At 47.5% G+C, this 19,009-nt stretch overlaps 1 protein-coding gene across 1 annotated transcript; it reads left to right on the plus strand.

The window, feature by feature from the left end:
* The first annotated feature begins 5,442 nt into the window (after positions 1 to 5,442).
* On the plus strand, positions 5,443 to 8,174 carry LOC124706636. The gene is made up of 5 exons (XM_047238320.1): positions 5,443 to 5,632; positions 5,741 to 5,869; positions 6,368 to 6,574; positions 6,659 to 6,843; positions 7,556 to 8,174. Exons 1-5 carry the CDS (start codon positions 5,443 to 5,445, stop codon positions 8,153 to 8,155), a joined length of 1,311 nt encoding a protein of 436 aa, XP_047094276.1. The 3' UTR covers positions 8,156 to 8,174.
* The last annotated feature ends 10,835 nt before the right edge of the window (positions 8,175 to 19,009 follow it).

A 19,009-nucleotide genomic window follows, 5' to 3' on the forward strand; every position in this document is an offset into this window, starting at 1 on the left:
AAGGTTGGAGGCGATCCTGGTGATTGCCAATTCCTGTATGAGCCGCCTAAAGAAATTCCGCATGGATACGTGCGCACATACGTGCCGGACTGCAATAATTGGGCGCGCACGAACCAGATTGCAGCAGGAGGGATTTCTGGAGCAGACGCCGATAAACAGGCGTGGCTAGCTAAATATGCCACCGGAACGAGTCATGAAAGCTCAGCCCCTGCAGCTCATACCGTGGAACAAATCAGTACAATCTTGAGAGACCAGTTCGGCATCCTGCCAAAGAGGAGAACAATCGGCTATTCCAAGCCGTACCCCAATGAATATGATTTGATTCCGCTGCCACCCAAGTATCGGCTCCCTGAGTTCTCAAAGTTCAATGGATCAGAAGGGTCTAGCTCAATTGAGCATGTGAGCCGATATTTGGCACAGTTGGGCATGATTTCAGCATCAGACCCGTTACGTGTGAGGTTTTTTGCGCAATCTCTCACAGGACCAGCTTTTGGGTGGTACACCTCGTTGCCACCAGATTCAGTCCGGACGTGGAAGCAACTGGAAGAGCAGTTTCATGTTCAATATCACTCAGAAGCTACCGACGCTGGCATTGCCGATCCGGCGCGAGTGCGGCGAAGCGGGAGAAACGGTGTCGGAATACATTCAGCGTTTCAGGACTGTCAAGAACCGATGTTATTCGGCTCGTTTAACTGAGAAAGAAGCAGTCGATCTGGCAGCGTTGGGCCTCGCAGCGCCGATCAAGGATCTGGCTTTCCAAGTGGAATACAATTCACTGGCGCACATGGTTCAGAAATTAACATTGTATGAGCAGCGCCACCCAGAATTGTACCAAGATAAGTTCAAACGCCCGATAGGCCTGGTCGAGACAGAAGAAGTTGAGGACTTTGCGAAGACCGAGAAGTAGCCGTGGCTGAATGGGCTCGGGGGGCAGCTCCCGTGTCCTGCAAATGGGTGAAACAACAAGGGCCAGCAAGAGGGTTTGACTTCGATGTAAGCAAGGCTGAGCAGATATTCGATTTATTGCTTAAGGAAAAACAGCTGAAGTTACCCGAAGGCCATAAAATCCCTACGGTGCAAGAAATGAACGGGAGACCATACTGCAAGTGGCATCACTCGTTCACTCATACCACCAATGACTGCAAAGAACTGCGTCGGCAGATCTAAACGGCGATAGAACAAGGCCGTTTGATCCTTGGTCAGTTTGCCATGAAAGTGGACACGCAACCGTTTCCTGGCGTCAACATGGTGGAACACAATCACTCCACGAGGCGTCAGCTGGATTTCTCATTCGATGTTAACATGGCAGGGACTGTATACCACCATGGCAGGGATAAAGAAGAAATCGGTCCCTCCCGTGGCAAGGAAAAGGAGGAGGCCGGCCCACGCGACCGGCCCCGATGTGATGACAGACGGTACATCACCGAGGAACAAGTGAGAAACGTGCGGTATCAACGACCGCTCTCTACGCATCTCCTTAACAAATATGAGCATTAGTACGACCGACGCCGGCGGTACGACGTAGATGACGAAAGATATCGTCGGTCTGATGCAGACAACGGAAAATATCGTCGGTATGATAGAGACGACGAAGGATATGAGCACCGCGCTAAGGGGAAGTCAAGAGAGCAGGAAGACATGGACAGACACTGGGATTGTCCTTTCTTTAAGCACTGCTGGGATTCAGGAATGAGCCGATTGCCTACGATCGACAACTGCCCGGAATGTAGACAGCAGAAGAAGGACACGAGTGAGGTTTCAGTGTTCAAGCGTCTAGGGCCTCTCCCATCTCAGAACAGACGAGCTGAGTCATCTCGGGGGGAAGATTTCGAGGAGTCAGAAGATGAAGAAGAAGATAGATACCACCGGCCAAGGTGGTGCCCTGATGGACTCAGTCACTCCCAAAAGCGTAGGGTTCAGCGTCTACGTAGCTTGGAGGAAGCCGAGGCGCAATACCTGCACACGTTGAGGAAAGCGCGGCCCGATCTGGCCGTAAAAATTCAGCAAACTTTGGAGGCGGAGAATCGTCCACAGAAGAAAGAATGGCACCCCAAACAAATAAAATCCGATGCGAAGGCATCGGCTGGTACAAATATGGTGTTCATACTTCCGTCAGAGTTTTGTGCTCCAAGAACCGAAGAAGTGCCAGTAGCACAGTTTGACTGCGGCCCACGGCCAGTTATCTTTGAAAAGCCACGAGAGAAGAGCTACAAACATTTGAAGGCCCTGTACCTAAAAGGTTATATCAACGGGCAGCCTGTCGGCAAGATGATGGTTGACACAGGAGCGGCAGTCAATATAATGCCATATTCCATGCTACGGCGTTTGGTACGCTCTAACGCAGATCTGATCAAAACCAACGTCACACTAAGCGACTTCAACGGCCAAGCATCAGAAACACAAGGCGTTCTGAACGTGGATCTAACCGTGGGCCGAAAAACCATCCCTACATCATTCTTCATCATCGACAGCAAAAGCACCTACGCTGTCCTGTTAGGGAGGGATTGGATTCACGCCAACTGGTGCATTCCATCCACAATGCACCAATGCCTGATACAGTGGGATGGAGATGAAGTGGAGGTCGTTCATGCAGATGACTCGATCGAGATCTCAATAGCTGGCATGAATATTTGGGACGCAGACGACCAAGAGCCGATCTCTGGAGTCAGTTTGGACGGCTGTGAGCGCATCGAAGCTTCAAAAAACGGGGTGAGGCTGGTCTTATCCACCGGCCTGACAGAGTAGCAAGAGCAAAGACAATTGACGTACAGAGGATTAAAAGGAGGATTTTACAATAAGAGCCGATTGCTCACAAAAGGAGGATCTGCTGCCTAATGCACTACTACTAGCCCTATTCTAGTAGTCCCTAATCTAGGGGCCGTCGCTGCCCTCATCGTCGCCGTCCTCGCCGCTATCGGCGCTGCTGCCGGCGACGTCTTCGTCGCTGCTGAAGCCCTCGGCAGGGGCTTCTTCTTCTTCCTCGTCGTCGTTGTCCGACCCGGCGCGGAAGCGCTTCGCCGGCGGGTACTTGTCGGAGGAGGTGTCGTCCTCCGCTTCATCCTCCTCGTCGGAGGAGAGGTCCTCACCCCACGAGAAGGCGTCGTCATCGCTCTCTTCCTCCAACTCCCCGTCCACGAGGAACTGGAGGTTATCCTCCCCGTCGGTCAAGGATTCGTCATCCTCTGACTCGACGGAGAAGTCTCAATCCCTCTCGTCCCACCACAGTGGGGCGCGGGCCTCGTACGCCGCTATCGGGTCGTACTCCGGCGCCGGCTCGCTGGAGGAGGAGGATTGGAAGGAGAGACCCGAAGAGGCAGAGGAGGAGTCCATGGTTGCAGAGGAAGGGGGTTTTCGATTGCTAATGCAGAGGATGAAGAGGTAAACTGCTCGGATGCGGTTAAATAAAGGGGATATAGTGGAAGATGATTCAATGCTGTGGCAGTTTCGAGGATGTGGTGCCGAAACTGTCAAATCGTGCAGTATAGAGAAGTTGAGAAGGCAAGGCATCATGATGGAAGGGCACTGTAGCGGTTCTGCTCTGCAACGCATGACCCGATGAAGGAAAACAGAGTGGTTTTGGAATTATTATTGCCAAAACCAGGGGGCATGTGTTATCACCGGATTTTAGCCAAATCAGGAGATGGGCCGTGATTGAGATGGGCTTGGAAGATATGCACATAAAGTGTTTATGAATCGGCCTCGTGCGAGAGTTTGGGCTAGATTGCCCGTGTATCTGTACATTATAGTAGATCACGTTTCAGTTTAGAATTAAGAGATAGAGTTTGGTTCGTACACAGTTAGGTTTATTCCAAAGATAGAAAATCTACGGACTATAAATATGTACCTAGGGTTATTGAGAAAGGAGGACGATCACGTTCACAACAAACACAATCTAGGCGCATCGCCACCCCTTGTTTCGAGGGTTTCTTCCGGGCAAGCGTCATGCTGCCTAGATCGCATCTTGCGATCTAGGCAGTATCAGTTTATTCGTTGTCTGGTGTTGCTCGTGCTGAAGCCTTGTTGATGGCGAGTAACACCGTTATCATAGATGTTTTTGGGCTAGCATCGATACTTTTCTGATATGTTTGCTTAGTTATGCTGCCCTTGAATATCTAGCTGCCTTTGCACCTATCTTAGGTGTAAGGGCAGCACCTTGCTTGGACTTTATTTAGTAGATTTGATCTGTTATGGTTGTTCCTTGTTCTCCAAGGATTAGTTTGATATCCGCATGGTCAGGCCTTGCAAACGGGTTGAACGATCCAGTAGTGCGTGAGGTATGGTTTGCCGATCCTAGAGGGGTTGTTCCGGGAATCGACTCTATGTTGGTTTTTAGGCCTCTTCTAGGATTAGTTTTCTGTTATCTTTCGTATCTGCCAGGCTCAACTACGTGTAGGACGTTCCAATTATGCGGTGAAAGCCCTAAACTGTCGTAGATCAATTTAACTTGGTTTTGATCAAGCAGGGTCACCATGTTATCGTAGATCCAATACGAACCATGGGTGAATCGGCTCTTTGAGCTGATTCACAGGATAACCTGAGAGCCGATCGAGGCTCGGATTTAATGTTTACGTGTCTGCCATGCAGGAAACTAATCGAAGCAATCCATCACCTTCCCGACCGGGTATAGGTCGGGTGGCACGCCCTCACATTTAGCCAGGACGCGTGCCAGAGCTTTGCGGGCCGTCGCCCGAGGGACCAGGACCCACCAGCAGTTCTGGGAGCCTCCCGGCTCTTCGTGTTGCTCGTCGCTGCTCGCCGGTGGGTTTTGGCAGGCAACACCCGTCACCCGAGATGCCCTGCCACAAGAAGCTGCGCCGCTGCTATTGTCGCCCGCGAGGAAGAAGCCAGCATGGTCGAGCTCGCCCACCTCCACCACGAGGAGTTGTCTCGCCGCGATGTGCCGGCCCGCGGCGCGAGGAGCCGCCGGCTCGTCGCTGCAGATCTCCACCGCCAAGATGGGAGATCCCAACGCCTCCACCTCGCGGGTGGGATCCCTGGATCCGCCGCCGCCGGCACCCCACGGTCTTTGGCAGGCGACTAACCCCGGCGGCGACGTCTGAAGGGGGAGGGGAGAGGAGTTGCTGGGCTAGGGTTGGAATCGCTCGCCCGCGGGGAGCGACAGGCGGGCCGAAGAACTGAAATCCTGGACCGCTAGAGAAGCTCTTAGTGTTGGAAATTGGAATGTTGGCCTCCTCAAAAAGGAGAAATTGGAGTTCAAAGGTTAATGAGATTCAATGTACTCTCGGAAAATACGTGAATGGACATTAGGCTCATGGCCTCCTCAAAGAGAAATTTTCGAAGTTATTGAAATTTTATGATGTACCTTCAAGTTGCATTTTATTACGGGTTAAATGCCATTACTTCCGCCGCCGTCTCGTTGGTATTTTCGTGCCTCTTAACAAATCCACCGTGGCCGCCGCCAAAGAAACCCTCCCCGCGGCGATGGGATCAGTGGAGGAGCGGCGTGGCGCAGTGGAAATCGAAAGGGAACACGCGGAACAGGCCAACTTTGGTTTCAATTTAGACCTAGGCGACCAAGCGCTCCAGAGTTTCCATGGCCCGCCCGTGGAAGTGGAGTTGGAGGTGGACGAGAGGAGAGAGTCCCGCTGGGTCAACCACCCGATGGGTGCTGGTCAGTATACCGTGCATCACATTTGTAATTTGTTCCATAAATCTTCATCCCTTGTTTTTCTGATCTTCACCGTACATGGATTGCTTATTATTTGTTGTAACTGCTCAGATCCAGATCCCGGTGACACTATCTGGAATGCGGTGCCCGAGATGTCTACTGACGACGACACTTCTGACGATGGCGAAGCCCTCTACCGTGGCCAAGTGATAGACGAGGCGAAGGAGACAAATTGCCCAGGTAGGTAATTATCGAAGAACGTACCAAATTCGCTCCAAACAATGACGAATTGAGTATTCCACATTATGGGTGCTCTTGGGCGTAGAACCCAGTAGACTGCAATAGCGAACCCTGTGGTGTTCCATGTTTTGTTGAGGTTATAGTTTGGGGTGCTGGCTCACTTGAGCCCCCTGGGCTTCAAGCTGACTGACAAGATAACGTGTAGGAGGTGATGGTGGTGATTGTTCCAGTTAGGAGGTGGGTGGAAGCTATGATTGAGCTGATGGTGGTAGGCATGGCGGCGGGGAAATATTGAGGTGCGTGACAAGGAGGCTGGTATGGGGAGGAGGCAGGGTTGAGACTGTTTGTTTGTGTGTGCTCGTGCCCTCGGGTGCGAGAGAGAGAGAGAAGATGAATATATAGAAGTTCGTGAATTGATCCCACGACGAAATACAATCAAAAGTAGACGAGGTGAACCTTAATGGTTAACTGCTGATTGATGCCCCATTAATTTTTCAGGAAAAAACTACTCGATTGGAGAAGCAAAGAGAATGGAAAACATATGGTTAACGAATCTAGTGAGAAAGAATGAAGAATATTCCAAATTGCGTCAGCAGATTGATGACCTTCCTTTTCCTTTGAGAGTACTCCCTGCTGCAACTTGTCTATGTGCCCGGAGGGGCTACTGCTACCACCGTAAATACATGACCCATGATACCTCTACAAGTAAGTGTCATTTATTCATAGTAATCAGCTGTGTGCAATCTATGTGCTCTCTTAGCGACTTACTTTTCTTCCCAATCTTTGCAGCTGCACCAGTTCTTGGATATCGTGAACCAGCAGAGATGCTACAGATCTTCTCTTTGTGTTTGTCGTGCTCTGAGGTATCTTATCCCATTAGTGTTTATGGAATACTCGCTGTCCGGGATGACCTGGAGCCGCTGAGGAATCATCTGTTTTGCCGTTCAAGAGATGATGCTGTCATGATTGAGCAGGTAAGTAAGGATTGTTTTATGTTCAAAATGGCTGGTTGTGAACAACATTATTCATCAATATGAGATAAGGTCTATGTCAATTAGCTTCTTCTTGCTTTGATCCATTGAAAGTTTTGCATTTGGTCCATCTTCTATGTTTCTTGTACGGTCCTTCTTCTATGCTATTTCAGAGTAGTTCTGTTTTTCTTAATCTGATTGCTGCTCTTGGTTGGATCATGACTATGTCGTTGCAGCAAGTTCTGCTCTCACCCAGTTCATTATATTTTAATAGGCCAACCATTGTTACTTGCATATTGTTAATCACATTAACATGCTTGTCAGATTACCTGTGTTTTATATGTTGCCCCAAGGACATATACAAATTGTGATATTGGTTTATTAATATGACATTTCATATTGGAGTATTTCTTTTCGTGAGTCGTTATTCTGCCACACATGTGTTATGGATGTTATAGATCAATAGGACGTAGTGGGAGATCATGATTCATGAGATCCTTAGTACTGATGTTTTTGGAGTACGCGAGGTCTTAGTTTACATGAATGTTTACTTGCAAATGCCACTAAGTCACATGCAATCCTCCATTGTGAAGGAATGTGGAACACTTGTTAAATATGAGCATGCACATATTATTGAGTTTGTTCTATCCATACATGCCACTGTAATTGGAAGTAGATTTTGCCTGTTCAGTTCTAACAAGTTGTTCAATTATAGGATTCCTTCACCTTACCTATTTGCACCCCTTGTCGAGGAATGTATGTACTGGAGCATGCATTACTAGAAGTTGATCTTTGGGTAAAGAAGGAAGGGGATGGATCAGCGGACAAACAATTACTTTCTGCCTATGTTGAGATTTTTGTCCGCTCAGATTTTGATTTCATGCTGAAGGGACAAATTTCTAGTGACAGTTGCACCTTGGAAATAGACCACATGTTCCTTTCAGAGAGTGTTGAGGCCGTGATAGAAGTCTTTGCAAAGTCTGGCCATCCTCATCACATGAGGTTTTCCGCTTTCAGCAGTGGCTTCGATCATGAGATTGTGATGTTTGATGACAAATGCTGTATGAATGAGAAAATACTCAAGCATGTCGTTGCGGTGAAGTCAAAGGGAAAACTAGACGTTCACTTGAAAATTGAGAAATCACTATTTTGTTGGACTTTTCAGGATGGAGTTGTTGGACCTGTTACTTCTCCAGATGACTTGATTTCAGTGTATGGCCAGTTTCGTGTGAGGGTATTTTTCGCTCCAAAGGACATGCAACCCAGCTCTGGTCCAACATATCGTGATTGGCTGAAGGTTGATCCCATGCTGTAATGAGAACTCGTGGCAAGATTAAGAAACAAAAAACTATATGTCAATTTTCAGTCATCTAATTAAGTAGCGGTGGGTTTCCATTTGTAAATACTCGTGTGACCAAACAACAAATATTTCATGTGTGCTAATTTGTGGTATAGATTCTGGAAACCTGCTATTTTCATTGGGTTCATATTGTCTGTTTTTTCTCGTTATAATTTGAGTTCATTGCATCTTCTGATGGTTCACATGTTACATTTGAGGTACTCTACATGGAATTTGCTGTTTCGTGACTGACCAATGTCTTGTAACTTAGAAAAATGTATCGTTGAAAAATAACACAGCTGTTTTATTGAAGATCTAGTTTATTTCTTATGTGCATTGCTTTCCCTGGTGAGCAACTTTCTTTTCTCAGCTGATAGAAATAGACCCAGTAGTATTTGGAGCATATAAATTTTGTTTGAACCTAAGCTGAGCAATAGCGTTATAACTCCCTAGCAGCAACTGTCTATCATTCAGGCAGAAATCAGATATGAAGCAAAAGAGCAATATATACATCAAGAACCCAACTACTCCATCCCATAATAGGTTGTGTTGAACATTTTTTTGGGGGGCTTCTCTTAGACTTAGTTTGGTATCCTGTAAAATCGTCTGGATTTGCGATAAGTTGACTGTTTTACCCGATGCGCCAGTCTTAGTCCGTGATTGGATTTCAGGTGAAATTGATCAAGTTCGTCATGGATTTTGGGATATTTTTTTTGCATGGTAATACGATTCTCATTGATAAATAAAAGACGAGATACAAAGTACGTATACACCGATCTTACAGATCTGGAAAGATAGGATAAACCTATGTGACAAACCAACGCCTATCCATCTTCTTTGGCACCACCGTAGCAGCCACCAAGGAAAAAATGGACAGATCACCTCTTCACCTGAGCTCGACGCGGCTCCATCGCTGATCATTAGCTTTTCGGACCTCCAATGTAGTTTGCCATAGGACAAACCATTGCCGTTGAAAGAATCAGACCAGGGCAGCATGTCACTCGGACACGCCATCGAACTTCAGCACCGGCACCCACGCACGACGATGTCGGAGTAGGGAACCAGAACCATCAGCCTTCAACCACGAACCCACCACAAGGTGCACCATCTTCCAGCTGTCACAAGTGCAGACCACCGTCTGCACGTACTCCTGGACGAATCCTCTCTGCTCCACCTTGGCGCCGGAGACAACGCCGCAGCAACGGGGATAGAGCAGGAGGAAAAAACCATCTGATGGAGTCGTCGCCGCCGCCTCGGCGACACCATCCATGAACCCTAAAGCCACCGATCTGAAAGATCGGCAAGCCCACAATGCCACCAACTCCGAGACGCCGCCATGAAGGACAGCGCCGGTATGAGAGAAGAGTTGAGGCAGATTTATTTGCCCGGGCGCCGCTCCCACCACCCAAACGGCGCGCCATGCCAGAGAACTCCTAGCCCTAAGTACCATGCAAAAAACAGGGTCCCCCTCCCTCCTACCGCCGGAGCGGCAAGCGGAAGGAGAGGGGCCCAACGCAGATGCCGGAGATTGGAGCAGGAAATTTGTTTCCGCCGCCGCCGCCTAGGAGACGCAGACGCGGAAGACCTATTCCCGTACGTGGGAATGTCGTGCCCTTGTTGTGCGCGTTAGGAATTTTTTGACACCCTTTTGGATTTTGGGATAATCGGTGTATTGAAGAGACGAATCATAAACTACGGTAGAATCTATGATCGTTCTTACGTCTTTACGCCGGTACATAGTGTTCGATCTGCAGGAGTTACGGTAAGTAAAATGGATTATGTTGTAACAGAGCTCAGTGAAATCAATAGAATGTACTACTAGTTACTATTTGTAGTCTGGCACGCCGTCTCAGCAGTTGATCTTGTCTTGACTTAATGCGCATGATCTTCTTCAGCCGTCTTATAGAAGCGGTACGCAGAGTGACAACATTTTTTTGTTTTGACATGTACTTAGCTGATGGGAAAATAAGAGCTAGAAACTCAAATATGATAGTCCTTTGCAGGCGGGCGAAACAGGATTTAGAATAAAAGGAGGTACCTGATTAGAGCAGTAATAAAGCAGAGTTAGAGGAAAAGTCCCGCATCCCGCCCCGATTTTCACCCTGTTATTTTGTAATCCGATCGTTGTAGGTCACTGTTGTTTGGACTATGTACCTTTGATCGCTCTTGGTCTTTCTTCTCCTCTAATAAAATATACATGCAGTCCTCCTGCATGTTTCGAAAAAAATCATACAAGTCATGGACGGTCTTGAATTCTACGAGCTGTGGAGCAGTTGGTGTTTCTGAATCTGTTCCAGACGAGTCCCACAGCTAGATTGGACTGTTACTTTGGCGAGCCAGAGTCGGTGACAATCTGTTTCAAACTAAGAGCATCTCTAACAGAGCCGTAAACGGGCCAAAACCGAAAAATAACCGTCAGTTTACGGGTTCGGGCTGAAAATTGACGCTGATCAGTGACCGTAAAAGGGCCAAAACAGAAAAACTTTTTTCGGGCCGGGACCGAAAACTCAAAACGGCCTATATTTGTAGGGGTCGATCCAGCGAACCGAATGCTCGATCCCTATCTAGGGCGCGCTGAAATTTCAGCTCACGCAACCGCTCGCTCGCTCCTTCCCCACACTCCCCGCGCCGCCACCACACTCCGCCGCCGCCGCCCCGCCCGATTCGCCCGAGCCCCGCATCCCGGAGGTAGCGCCGATCGCCCCGCAGCCCGCCCGCTGTTCCTTGCCCAACTCCGGCTGCCGCCCCCACCGCCGCCGCCGCCGCTCCGTCCGAATCGAGGATGAGCTCGGGCGACGAGTTCGATCTGTCGGATTCGTCGAGCTCCGACGATTCCGACCTCGAAGAGCTGCTCCAGGACGACGAGATGGAGGCCACCATGCTCCTCCTCTCCGTCAAGGACCTGGAGGACTGCGCGAAGCTGCTGAATCGGAGACGCGGCTCCGTGTTCGGCCGGAACCACATCCGGCGGAATCGCCTCCTCGGCCACGAGCAGCTGATGGAGGACTACTTCGCCGAGGTACTTACTATCCTCCCCATCTGTTCCGTAGGAGGTATCGCATGCGGCGTAGCTTGTTCGTCTGAATCGTCAAGGCGTGCGAATTGCATTCGAATTACTTCAAGCAACGTAGGAATGCCGCCGGGGTGATGGGTTTCAGCACTTTCCAAAAGATCTCTGCTTCCATGAGGGTCATTGCGTATGGCATCCCTGCGGATTACACCGACGAGTATCTTCGAATTGGCGAAGATACTACCACGGAGTCAGTCCGCAGGTTTCCTCGCATTATTATCAAGTTGTATGGGCCTACGTATCTTCGAGCTCCCAACGAGAATGACACCAAACGGTTGATGGAGATAAATGAGAAAAGAGGTTAGCCTGGCATGCTTGGTAGTCTTGATTGTATGCATTGGACATGGAAGAATTGTCCAAAGGCATGGCATGGACAGCTGTGGCAAGAGCAAAGATGCAACCATTGTACTTGAGGCCGTTGCATCACAAGATTTGTGGATTTGACACTGTTTTTTTGATTTGCCGGGACACTCAATGACATCAACGTCCTGCAAAGGTCTCCTTTGTTTGCTAAATTAGCAAATGGGAAAGCACCCACTTGCAACTACAAGGTCATGAACAATGAGTACACAATGGGATATTACCTAGCCGATGGCATCTATCCGGATTGGGCAACTTTTGTTAAGTCTGTCAAGGATCCCCAAGATAGAATAGAAGCTGAATTTGCCAAGGCTCAAGAAGCAGCTCGCAAGGACATTGAGAGAGCTTTTAGTGTTTTGCAAGCAAGGTTTGCTATTGTTCGTGGCCCAGCCCGATTTTGGGACAAGAAAACCCTTGTCAACATCATGACATGTTGTGTGATTCTTCACAACATGATCATCGAGTATGAAAGAGACTTGAGCTTGCCCTACTTCTATGACAATGTTGGCACCCGAGTGGAACCCCAACGCAATCCGGATCGCATTGAAGCTTTCCTTGAAACACATCGACATATTGAGAATGCCAATACCCATGCCCAGCTCGTCTATGATCTGAAGATGCACCACTGGCAGCGACATGGCCGTCGCCTTTGATCCTACCATTTCATTCATTTGTTTATCACATGTATCATTGTTGAGACATTTGCGCATTTGTCCAATTTTCCCGAAGTTGTTGTAATTTGGTTGAGACATTTTACATTTGTTCAATTTTTCCAAAACTGTTGTAATAATTTGGTTCAGATAATTATTTATGTGTTGTAATAATTTGGATAATTATTTGATTAATTATGATACACTGTTGTATGTGTTGCATATCAATTTTCCCAAAACCCCTGCCTTTTACGGGTTCGGAATCCGCATGCGCAGAACAGAGACCGTAAATCGAAACAACAGAATATTCTGTTTTTCAGTTTACGTTACGGGCTCTGTTCTGCACCTGCTATTTTCCGGCACCGTAAATACGAGTTCGGTGCACTGAACTCGTGATTTTCGGTTCGCGTTTTTACGGGCTCCGGTAGGGATGCTCTAAAAATGCAAGCCATGTCTCCACGTTCACCTGTTAATACGACTGCGTCTGATTGATCCGTTGTACATACACCTGACCCGCGCACCTACATATTCGGCTCGAGACCCTCTGCATCCAATAATGCCATAACCAACAATTAATCCCGATCCGATCGTAGTCAAGGGGGCGGCGGCGCGGGTGCCCAACCATGGCGATGGCGGCGGACTGGTCATCACTCACCTCGGACCTCGTCGGCCTCGTTGCGGACTCCTTGCTCGCCACCGGCGATATCGACTGCTACGTGAGCCTCCGCGCCGTGTGCCACCACTGGCGCGACGCCACCGCCGACCCGCGCGGCCCAGACCCGCGCTTCCTCCCTCGCCGATGGGTAATGCTCGACTCGCGCGCCGCGAACGTGCAGGACTCTCGCCGTCTCTTCCTCAACGTCGACACCGACAGCTTCGTGTGGAAAGATCTGCCCGTGCTCCGCGACTACGACTGCCTGGCCGCCGACAGCGATGGCCTCCTTGTCCTGCAGGGGCCAGGAGACTCCAAGAAGATATCCGCCTTAAACCCCTTCACAGGCGCCTGGATCCGCTTCCCTGTGTATGCGGTGTGCGCACCCAGGAGACGCGCGGTAGCGGTGGGCTCGTCGCCGATGATGAAGCTGTACATCTTGGACGATCGGAAACACGTAGCCACTGTCGATCCGACTGACGAACTCGCGTCCAGGTGGATCTTCACGGCTAAACCAGCCCTCGAATCGTTCGCCTCCGTGATATCTTTCCAAGGTCAGGTATACGCTATGGACCAGTATGGAATGCTCGTGTTGTTCGAAGACCACTCCAGGATCACCACCATCATCGCCGACGACGGGAAGCAGGCCTGGCACCCCTCGTTTCTCGTGGACAACGCGGGGGAACTCCTGGTTGTGCATGCTCCGGTGTTCGAAAATGACATTATGCGGGTCTTCAGTGTCGATCTGGAGAATAAGGTTCTTGAGAGGATCAAGAGCATCGGAAATCGTGCTATCTTCCTTGGTGGTCGGTCTCTGTCCGTTAACGCTGATAACCTTCCTACCGTTGAAGCCAATTGCATCTATTACATCGGCGGTTTGTCCGGATCGAACAAACACGGGTTTTACATGTTTCGCCTTCATAACGATGGCATTGAGAAACTCATTGAGGCCACTGACATCATGCTTATCGAAGGGAACCGTCAACGTCCACTCCGCCCCTTGAGCCTTACAAGGATACTCATGGACCACGCAAACTATGGCAATGTGATGGAGTTTCGTAATCTAGGTGCCTACATGTAGATTTTACAGCGGAAATTCCGTAGAACCGCAACTCCATATAGTTTGAGTTACTATATTTTTTTTCAGAATTCAACCAAAAGTTTCAGTTCTGAAGATATATTTTGGGCCAAAAAACTATTAAAAAACGGCCAAACCGAAAATGGGTGGGCAAAGTAAGCTCAACAATTTCTAGTTTACTCACTACATGCAGTTTTAATTATTATATTTCTTGAAATTTGAAATTTGAACTAATTTTGTTAGAAAGTTAAAAAATGTGAAAACTTTCAAAAGGTTTGGTTCTAGTCATGTCTTCTCCGCAGGGAAAAAACCAAGAGAACCAACTCCTATGCCATGTGGATCTACCTGGTACTAGAATTTGAAAAATGTTCTCAAATAGATTAAATCACATCATTTGTGTACTTTCAATCAACTTGCCCAAAGTTGTGTGGTTTAATGAAATTTTCTCTAATTTATATATAAGATAAACTTTGAAAGTGCATCATAGTCTATAGTCCATACCCACTAATTTTGCACAAGATTTCTATGATACTAAAATTATAACAAAAATGATGCAAAAAATTGTGATCCTACTACAACATTATGCAATCTCATGGGAAAAATAAACATGAGAAAAATGGTATCAAACACATATATGAATACACAATACATAGAAGATTATTCTTTTATCTTCTCCCAAACGAAAAGCATATCATCATGAAAGTTTATGTGTAAAAAAAATCTATTCTAGCACAATTTGTAAGCTTCAAAATGTTTTGTTCACATTTCCTAAATGAGCGCGAGTCGTACGAACATCTAAAAATAATTAAACTTAATTTATAAATTGGATTTTCTATGAGGCAGAAAAAAAACTAGCATATTGTGTAATCATCTAATAGAACTTTAAATGATTGACCAAAAATAGTTCAATGTACGTTATCTCTACCATGGCATGGGAGTAGTGCAATGATGTATGATTTGAAAGATATACAATTGAGTTAGCTAGGATCCATCGCAACATACTATAAATGTCAAAAAGAAATACTAAATGCCCTTTTTGTTTACCAAGTTATGGAGTATAATTGAAGTTAAAATGTTGTGGCATGGTGGAAGTGTATGTCTAATAATGGAAGATAGATTCTTGTGAATATTTCCGTGTTTGCTTTCTCACTTCTTGTACAATCCTACACTTGTAACTGAAAAATTCTATTGTTTCCCGTAAATAAGGGATTTTTTTTATTTTATGGGTTTCATCCAATCTCAATGTGAAATAGTGGTACTAGTTTAGCGTCTGGGTTTGCGGCTAGCATTGGAGGATAGAGCGCTCCGCCGTTTTTCTGTTTCACACGTCAATTTTTTTATCACTTATGAACCTAACTAAACGTCTACCATGATAGATGCCCTTATCCATTTTTGGAAATTCCTAAAATACATGCCATAATACCACCCGAGATTTCCCAAATGAAAAATTTGTCAAAATTTAATCAAACTTCACAATTTAAATAAATATCAGTATATTTCGTCCGGTATTACTGTTTTTCGGTGGTAACCGGTAAAAGTGATTTTCACGGTAATCTAAAAAATACAGGCCGAGGAAAAAAAAAACCTGGTGGGATATGTAGTTCTAGCTAGAGTCCAAAGATCAATGGGAGTTGGGATTCAGTTCATGAATTACTGTTTCTTGCATCTGCAATTTTGTTGGCGCTGTAATAATGAAATTCGAAGGACTAGTATAACTTAGTGAAGTATCAAAAGATGTATTTGTGCAGTTATACCGTTTGTTACGGTCAGAACTGTAGCGTTCCTGATGAATTTGTTCTCTGTTTGCAGCTGCGCGGAGCTGTGTACTTGCGCGGCTATGGTGTTGTTTCACTACCGAAGTTGTTCCGAGCTTTGCTTGGTCCAGTCCGTGTGGCCCAATGGAGAAGCTCTAGTTCTACAGGCTGCTGAATATACGTTCTACTAGTATCTGGTGTGATCTTAAATAGTCATACTGCAGAAGTAGAGGCATGAATTAACACAAATTAACAATGTACGGGCAGTCAGGCAAGCGCCTATATTCCGCGCGCTCCCCAAAACGTCATGCACCGGAATCAAAAGGAAGAAAAAAATCGTTTGGATCCGTCGTGCACCTAACCTAGGATTGAAAATGAAAGGGAAATTTTCCGTCCGTTTCCGAAGAAAAAGGAAATGGAGGACCAAATACGAAAAAGGAAGAGGCATTTGGAGGAAAAGAAACGAAAACGACAAAAGCATAAACGAAAACGAGAAAAAAAACGAGAGAGCCAAGACGGAAATAGAAACGGCAGAGAAAATTCCGAAAATATAAATACGGAAAGTTTCCGGAAACATAACCTAGAGAGGCCCGTACATTTAGTAGGTTTACATTTACACATGAAACTGGACTTGGCCACGTATCAAGTACACAAATTACTCTCACTTGTATAATTACGTGTGCATGCAGCCATTAAACTATATGTGTTACTTTATGTTGAATTGCCACTTGTCGAAGTTAAGTGATATATCCTATCTTATTGTTCTTTTATTTATGTGTCTCTTTCGGTCTGCAAATCATGATATTATGTTGCATTGTGTTATGGCAAATATCCGTTTTCGTAACGTGTCCGTTCTGTATTCATATCCGATGATTTCCGTTTTCATATTTGTTTCCGGGGTTTCCGATTTCATTTTTTATTCCAACAAGATATAGAGAAATAAAAACGATAAAGCATGTTTCCATCCGTTTTCATTTCATTTTCAACCCTAACCTAACCTGGGATATATATTCCCTAGAGATTAGCAGCCAAACCGCCAACAATTAAGCCCGATCCGCTCCGAGCGCGGGCGCCTCTCCATGGCGATGGCGGCGGACTGGTCATCGCTCCCCTCCGAGCTCCTCAACCTCGTCGGGGACGCCTTGCTCTCCTCCGGCGACATCGACTGCTACGTGAGCCTCCGCGCCGTGTGCCACAGCTGGCGCGACGCCACCGCCGACCCGCGCGGCCCTGATCCCTGCTTCCTCCCTCGGCGATGGGTCATGTTGGAGCCGGGCGACGTGAACGTGCGCGACACTCGCCGCCTCTTCCTCAACGTCGACACCGGCCGCTTCGTGTGGAAGGATCTGCCAGCGCTCCACGACTACACCTACGTTGCCGCGGACAACGACGGCCTCCTCATCCTGCGTGGGCCGAGCGCCTCCAAGAAGATCTTCGCCTTAAACCCCTTCACGGGCGCCTCGATCCGCTTCCCCGTGTACCCAACGCACGACCCCGACGGCGGACTGGTGGTCGTGGCGGCGGGCTCGTCGCCGACGGTGGTGCTCTACAGATTCCACGCAGAGCAGCAAGCGCTTGAATTTTCGGGCCTTATCCCAGACGTCGTGGTAACCTCATCCGATCTGAATTTCGGAGGCGCTTCCCAGTGGATCCTACAGGCCAAACCGGTCCTGGACACGTTTGAGTCCGCGGTATCCTTCCAGGGCCGCGTGTACGCCGTGGACATGGAAGGGACTATCGCGGTGCTGGAAGACCGCTGGAGGTTCACCGCCGTCGTCGTCGGCGGCTGGAGGGAGTGCTGGCAGCCCCCGTTTCTCATGGACAATGCTGGGGAGCTGCTTGTTGTGCGTGGTCCGACGTCCACCGGGGATAAGGTGCAGGTCTTCAGGGTCGATCTCGAGAATAAGGGTGTGTTTGGTTGGGCTGTGGCTTATCCAAAAGCAGCTGTGAGCTGTGTGCTGTGAAAAAGCAGCTGTGAGCTGTCTGCTGTGAGAAAGCCATGAAGTTATTTGGCAACTGGCTGTCTGGACTGTGGCTGTGAGGGTAAATATCTGTAATACCCCTAAAGAGACCCCATTGACATATTATAAGTTATATTATCTGGGCATGGAGATTTGGCTCCCGAGTCTATTTGCTCCTGTTATCTGGACCGTTGTAAAGTGCTTGAAGATTGCTGTACAAGGAATAATAGTCTGACATACATGCAGCAGTAAAACATGAATACGTTAGTCGGTAGTAGCTGTGGCCCACGTCACAGTAACCAGTGGGCGACGGCCGGTTTGGCTGAGATTGACGGACGTGCTGTACGCACGAGACGGACTGGTGGAAAAAGGGGCTTTGGTCGCGGTTCGCAACTGCCATTAGTCGCGGTTGCGCAACCGCGACCAAAGTAGCGCGACTAAAGGCCCCTCCCTTTAGTCGCGGTTCCTTACGAACCGCGACTAAAGGCCCGTCCACGTGGGCCGCAGGGCGAGCGCCGGGGCGGAGGACCTTTAGTCGCGGTTCTTCCGGCCAACCGCGACTAAAGGCCTCCGCGAGGTTTAGGGTTTAGCCCCCCCTCCCCCTAAATCTGGTTTCTTTTTAATTTGTATTATTTTATTTCTTTTGGGTTTTAATTTTGAAGGAGTTTCACATATTCTACGGTACTACATACATGCATATGAATGTACAATTTCAAACAAATTTGAAATTAGAACCAAAAAGAATTCAAGAGGAATATACAATATATATTCAATATCGGATGACCATATACAATATATATTCAATATCGGATGACCATATACAATTTTGAACAAGTTAGTTACAACTTCTGGTGCATATAAAGTTCTACGTCATCGTAATGGTGTTCTCCTCTAGGATCGATGACTTCCCTCGCCAACCATCCAGCTAGTTCCTCTTGAAGTGGTCGGAAGCGAGCTTCGGACTAAGCGTCTTCCGGAGGTTGTTCCTCGGGATGTTGTTCTCACACTTCCGGTCCCGCTCATTGCGGTATCTCCGGATCCTCTCACAAATATAGTATCCACATAGATTGGTCCCCGGTGGCTGAATATCCCCGGTCGTCCGCACTTGCCATTTTAAAATGTAGCTCTTTTTTGAATTCACCGACCTTGGTATCTACGAACCGTCTCCAAACCCTACGAGGCAAAGAAAATTAAATAAACAAGAGAGTTATTAATTAGTTACTTGATATTAGGAAATGATGAACGAAATAGGCCGATCGATATAGAGCGCAAATGAATGAAAATAATTACTTTTGCATCATTTTT

Source organism: Lolium rigidum, chromosome 1 (genome assembly GCF_022539505.1).
Source record: "Lolium rigidum isolate FL_2022 chromosome 1, APGP_CSIRO_Lrig_0.1, whole genome shotgun sequence".
Lineage (NCBI taxonomy): Eukaryota > Viridiplantae > Streptophyta > Magnoliopsida > Poales > Poaceae > Lolium > Lolium rigidum.

Coding starts and splice junctions, on each gene's coding strand:
- LOC124706636 (XM_047238320.1), top strand. CDS start 5,443: ATGGGATCAGTGGAGGAGCGGCGTGGCGCAGTGGAAATCGAAAGGGAA. Junction 5,633..5,740: donor CAACCACCCGATGGGTGCTG/GTCAGTATACCG, acceptor GTAACTGCTCAG/ATCCAGATCCCGGTGACACT. Junction 5,870..6,367: donor GAAGGAGACAAATTGCCCAG/GTAGGTAATTAT, acceptor TTAATTTTTCAG/GAAAAAACTACTCGATTGGA.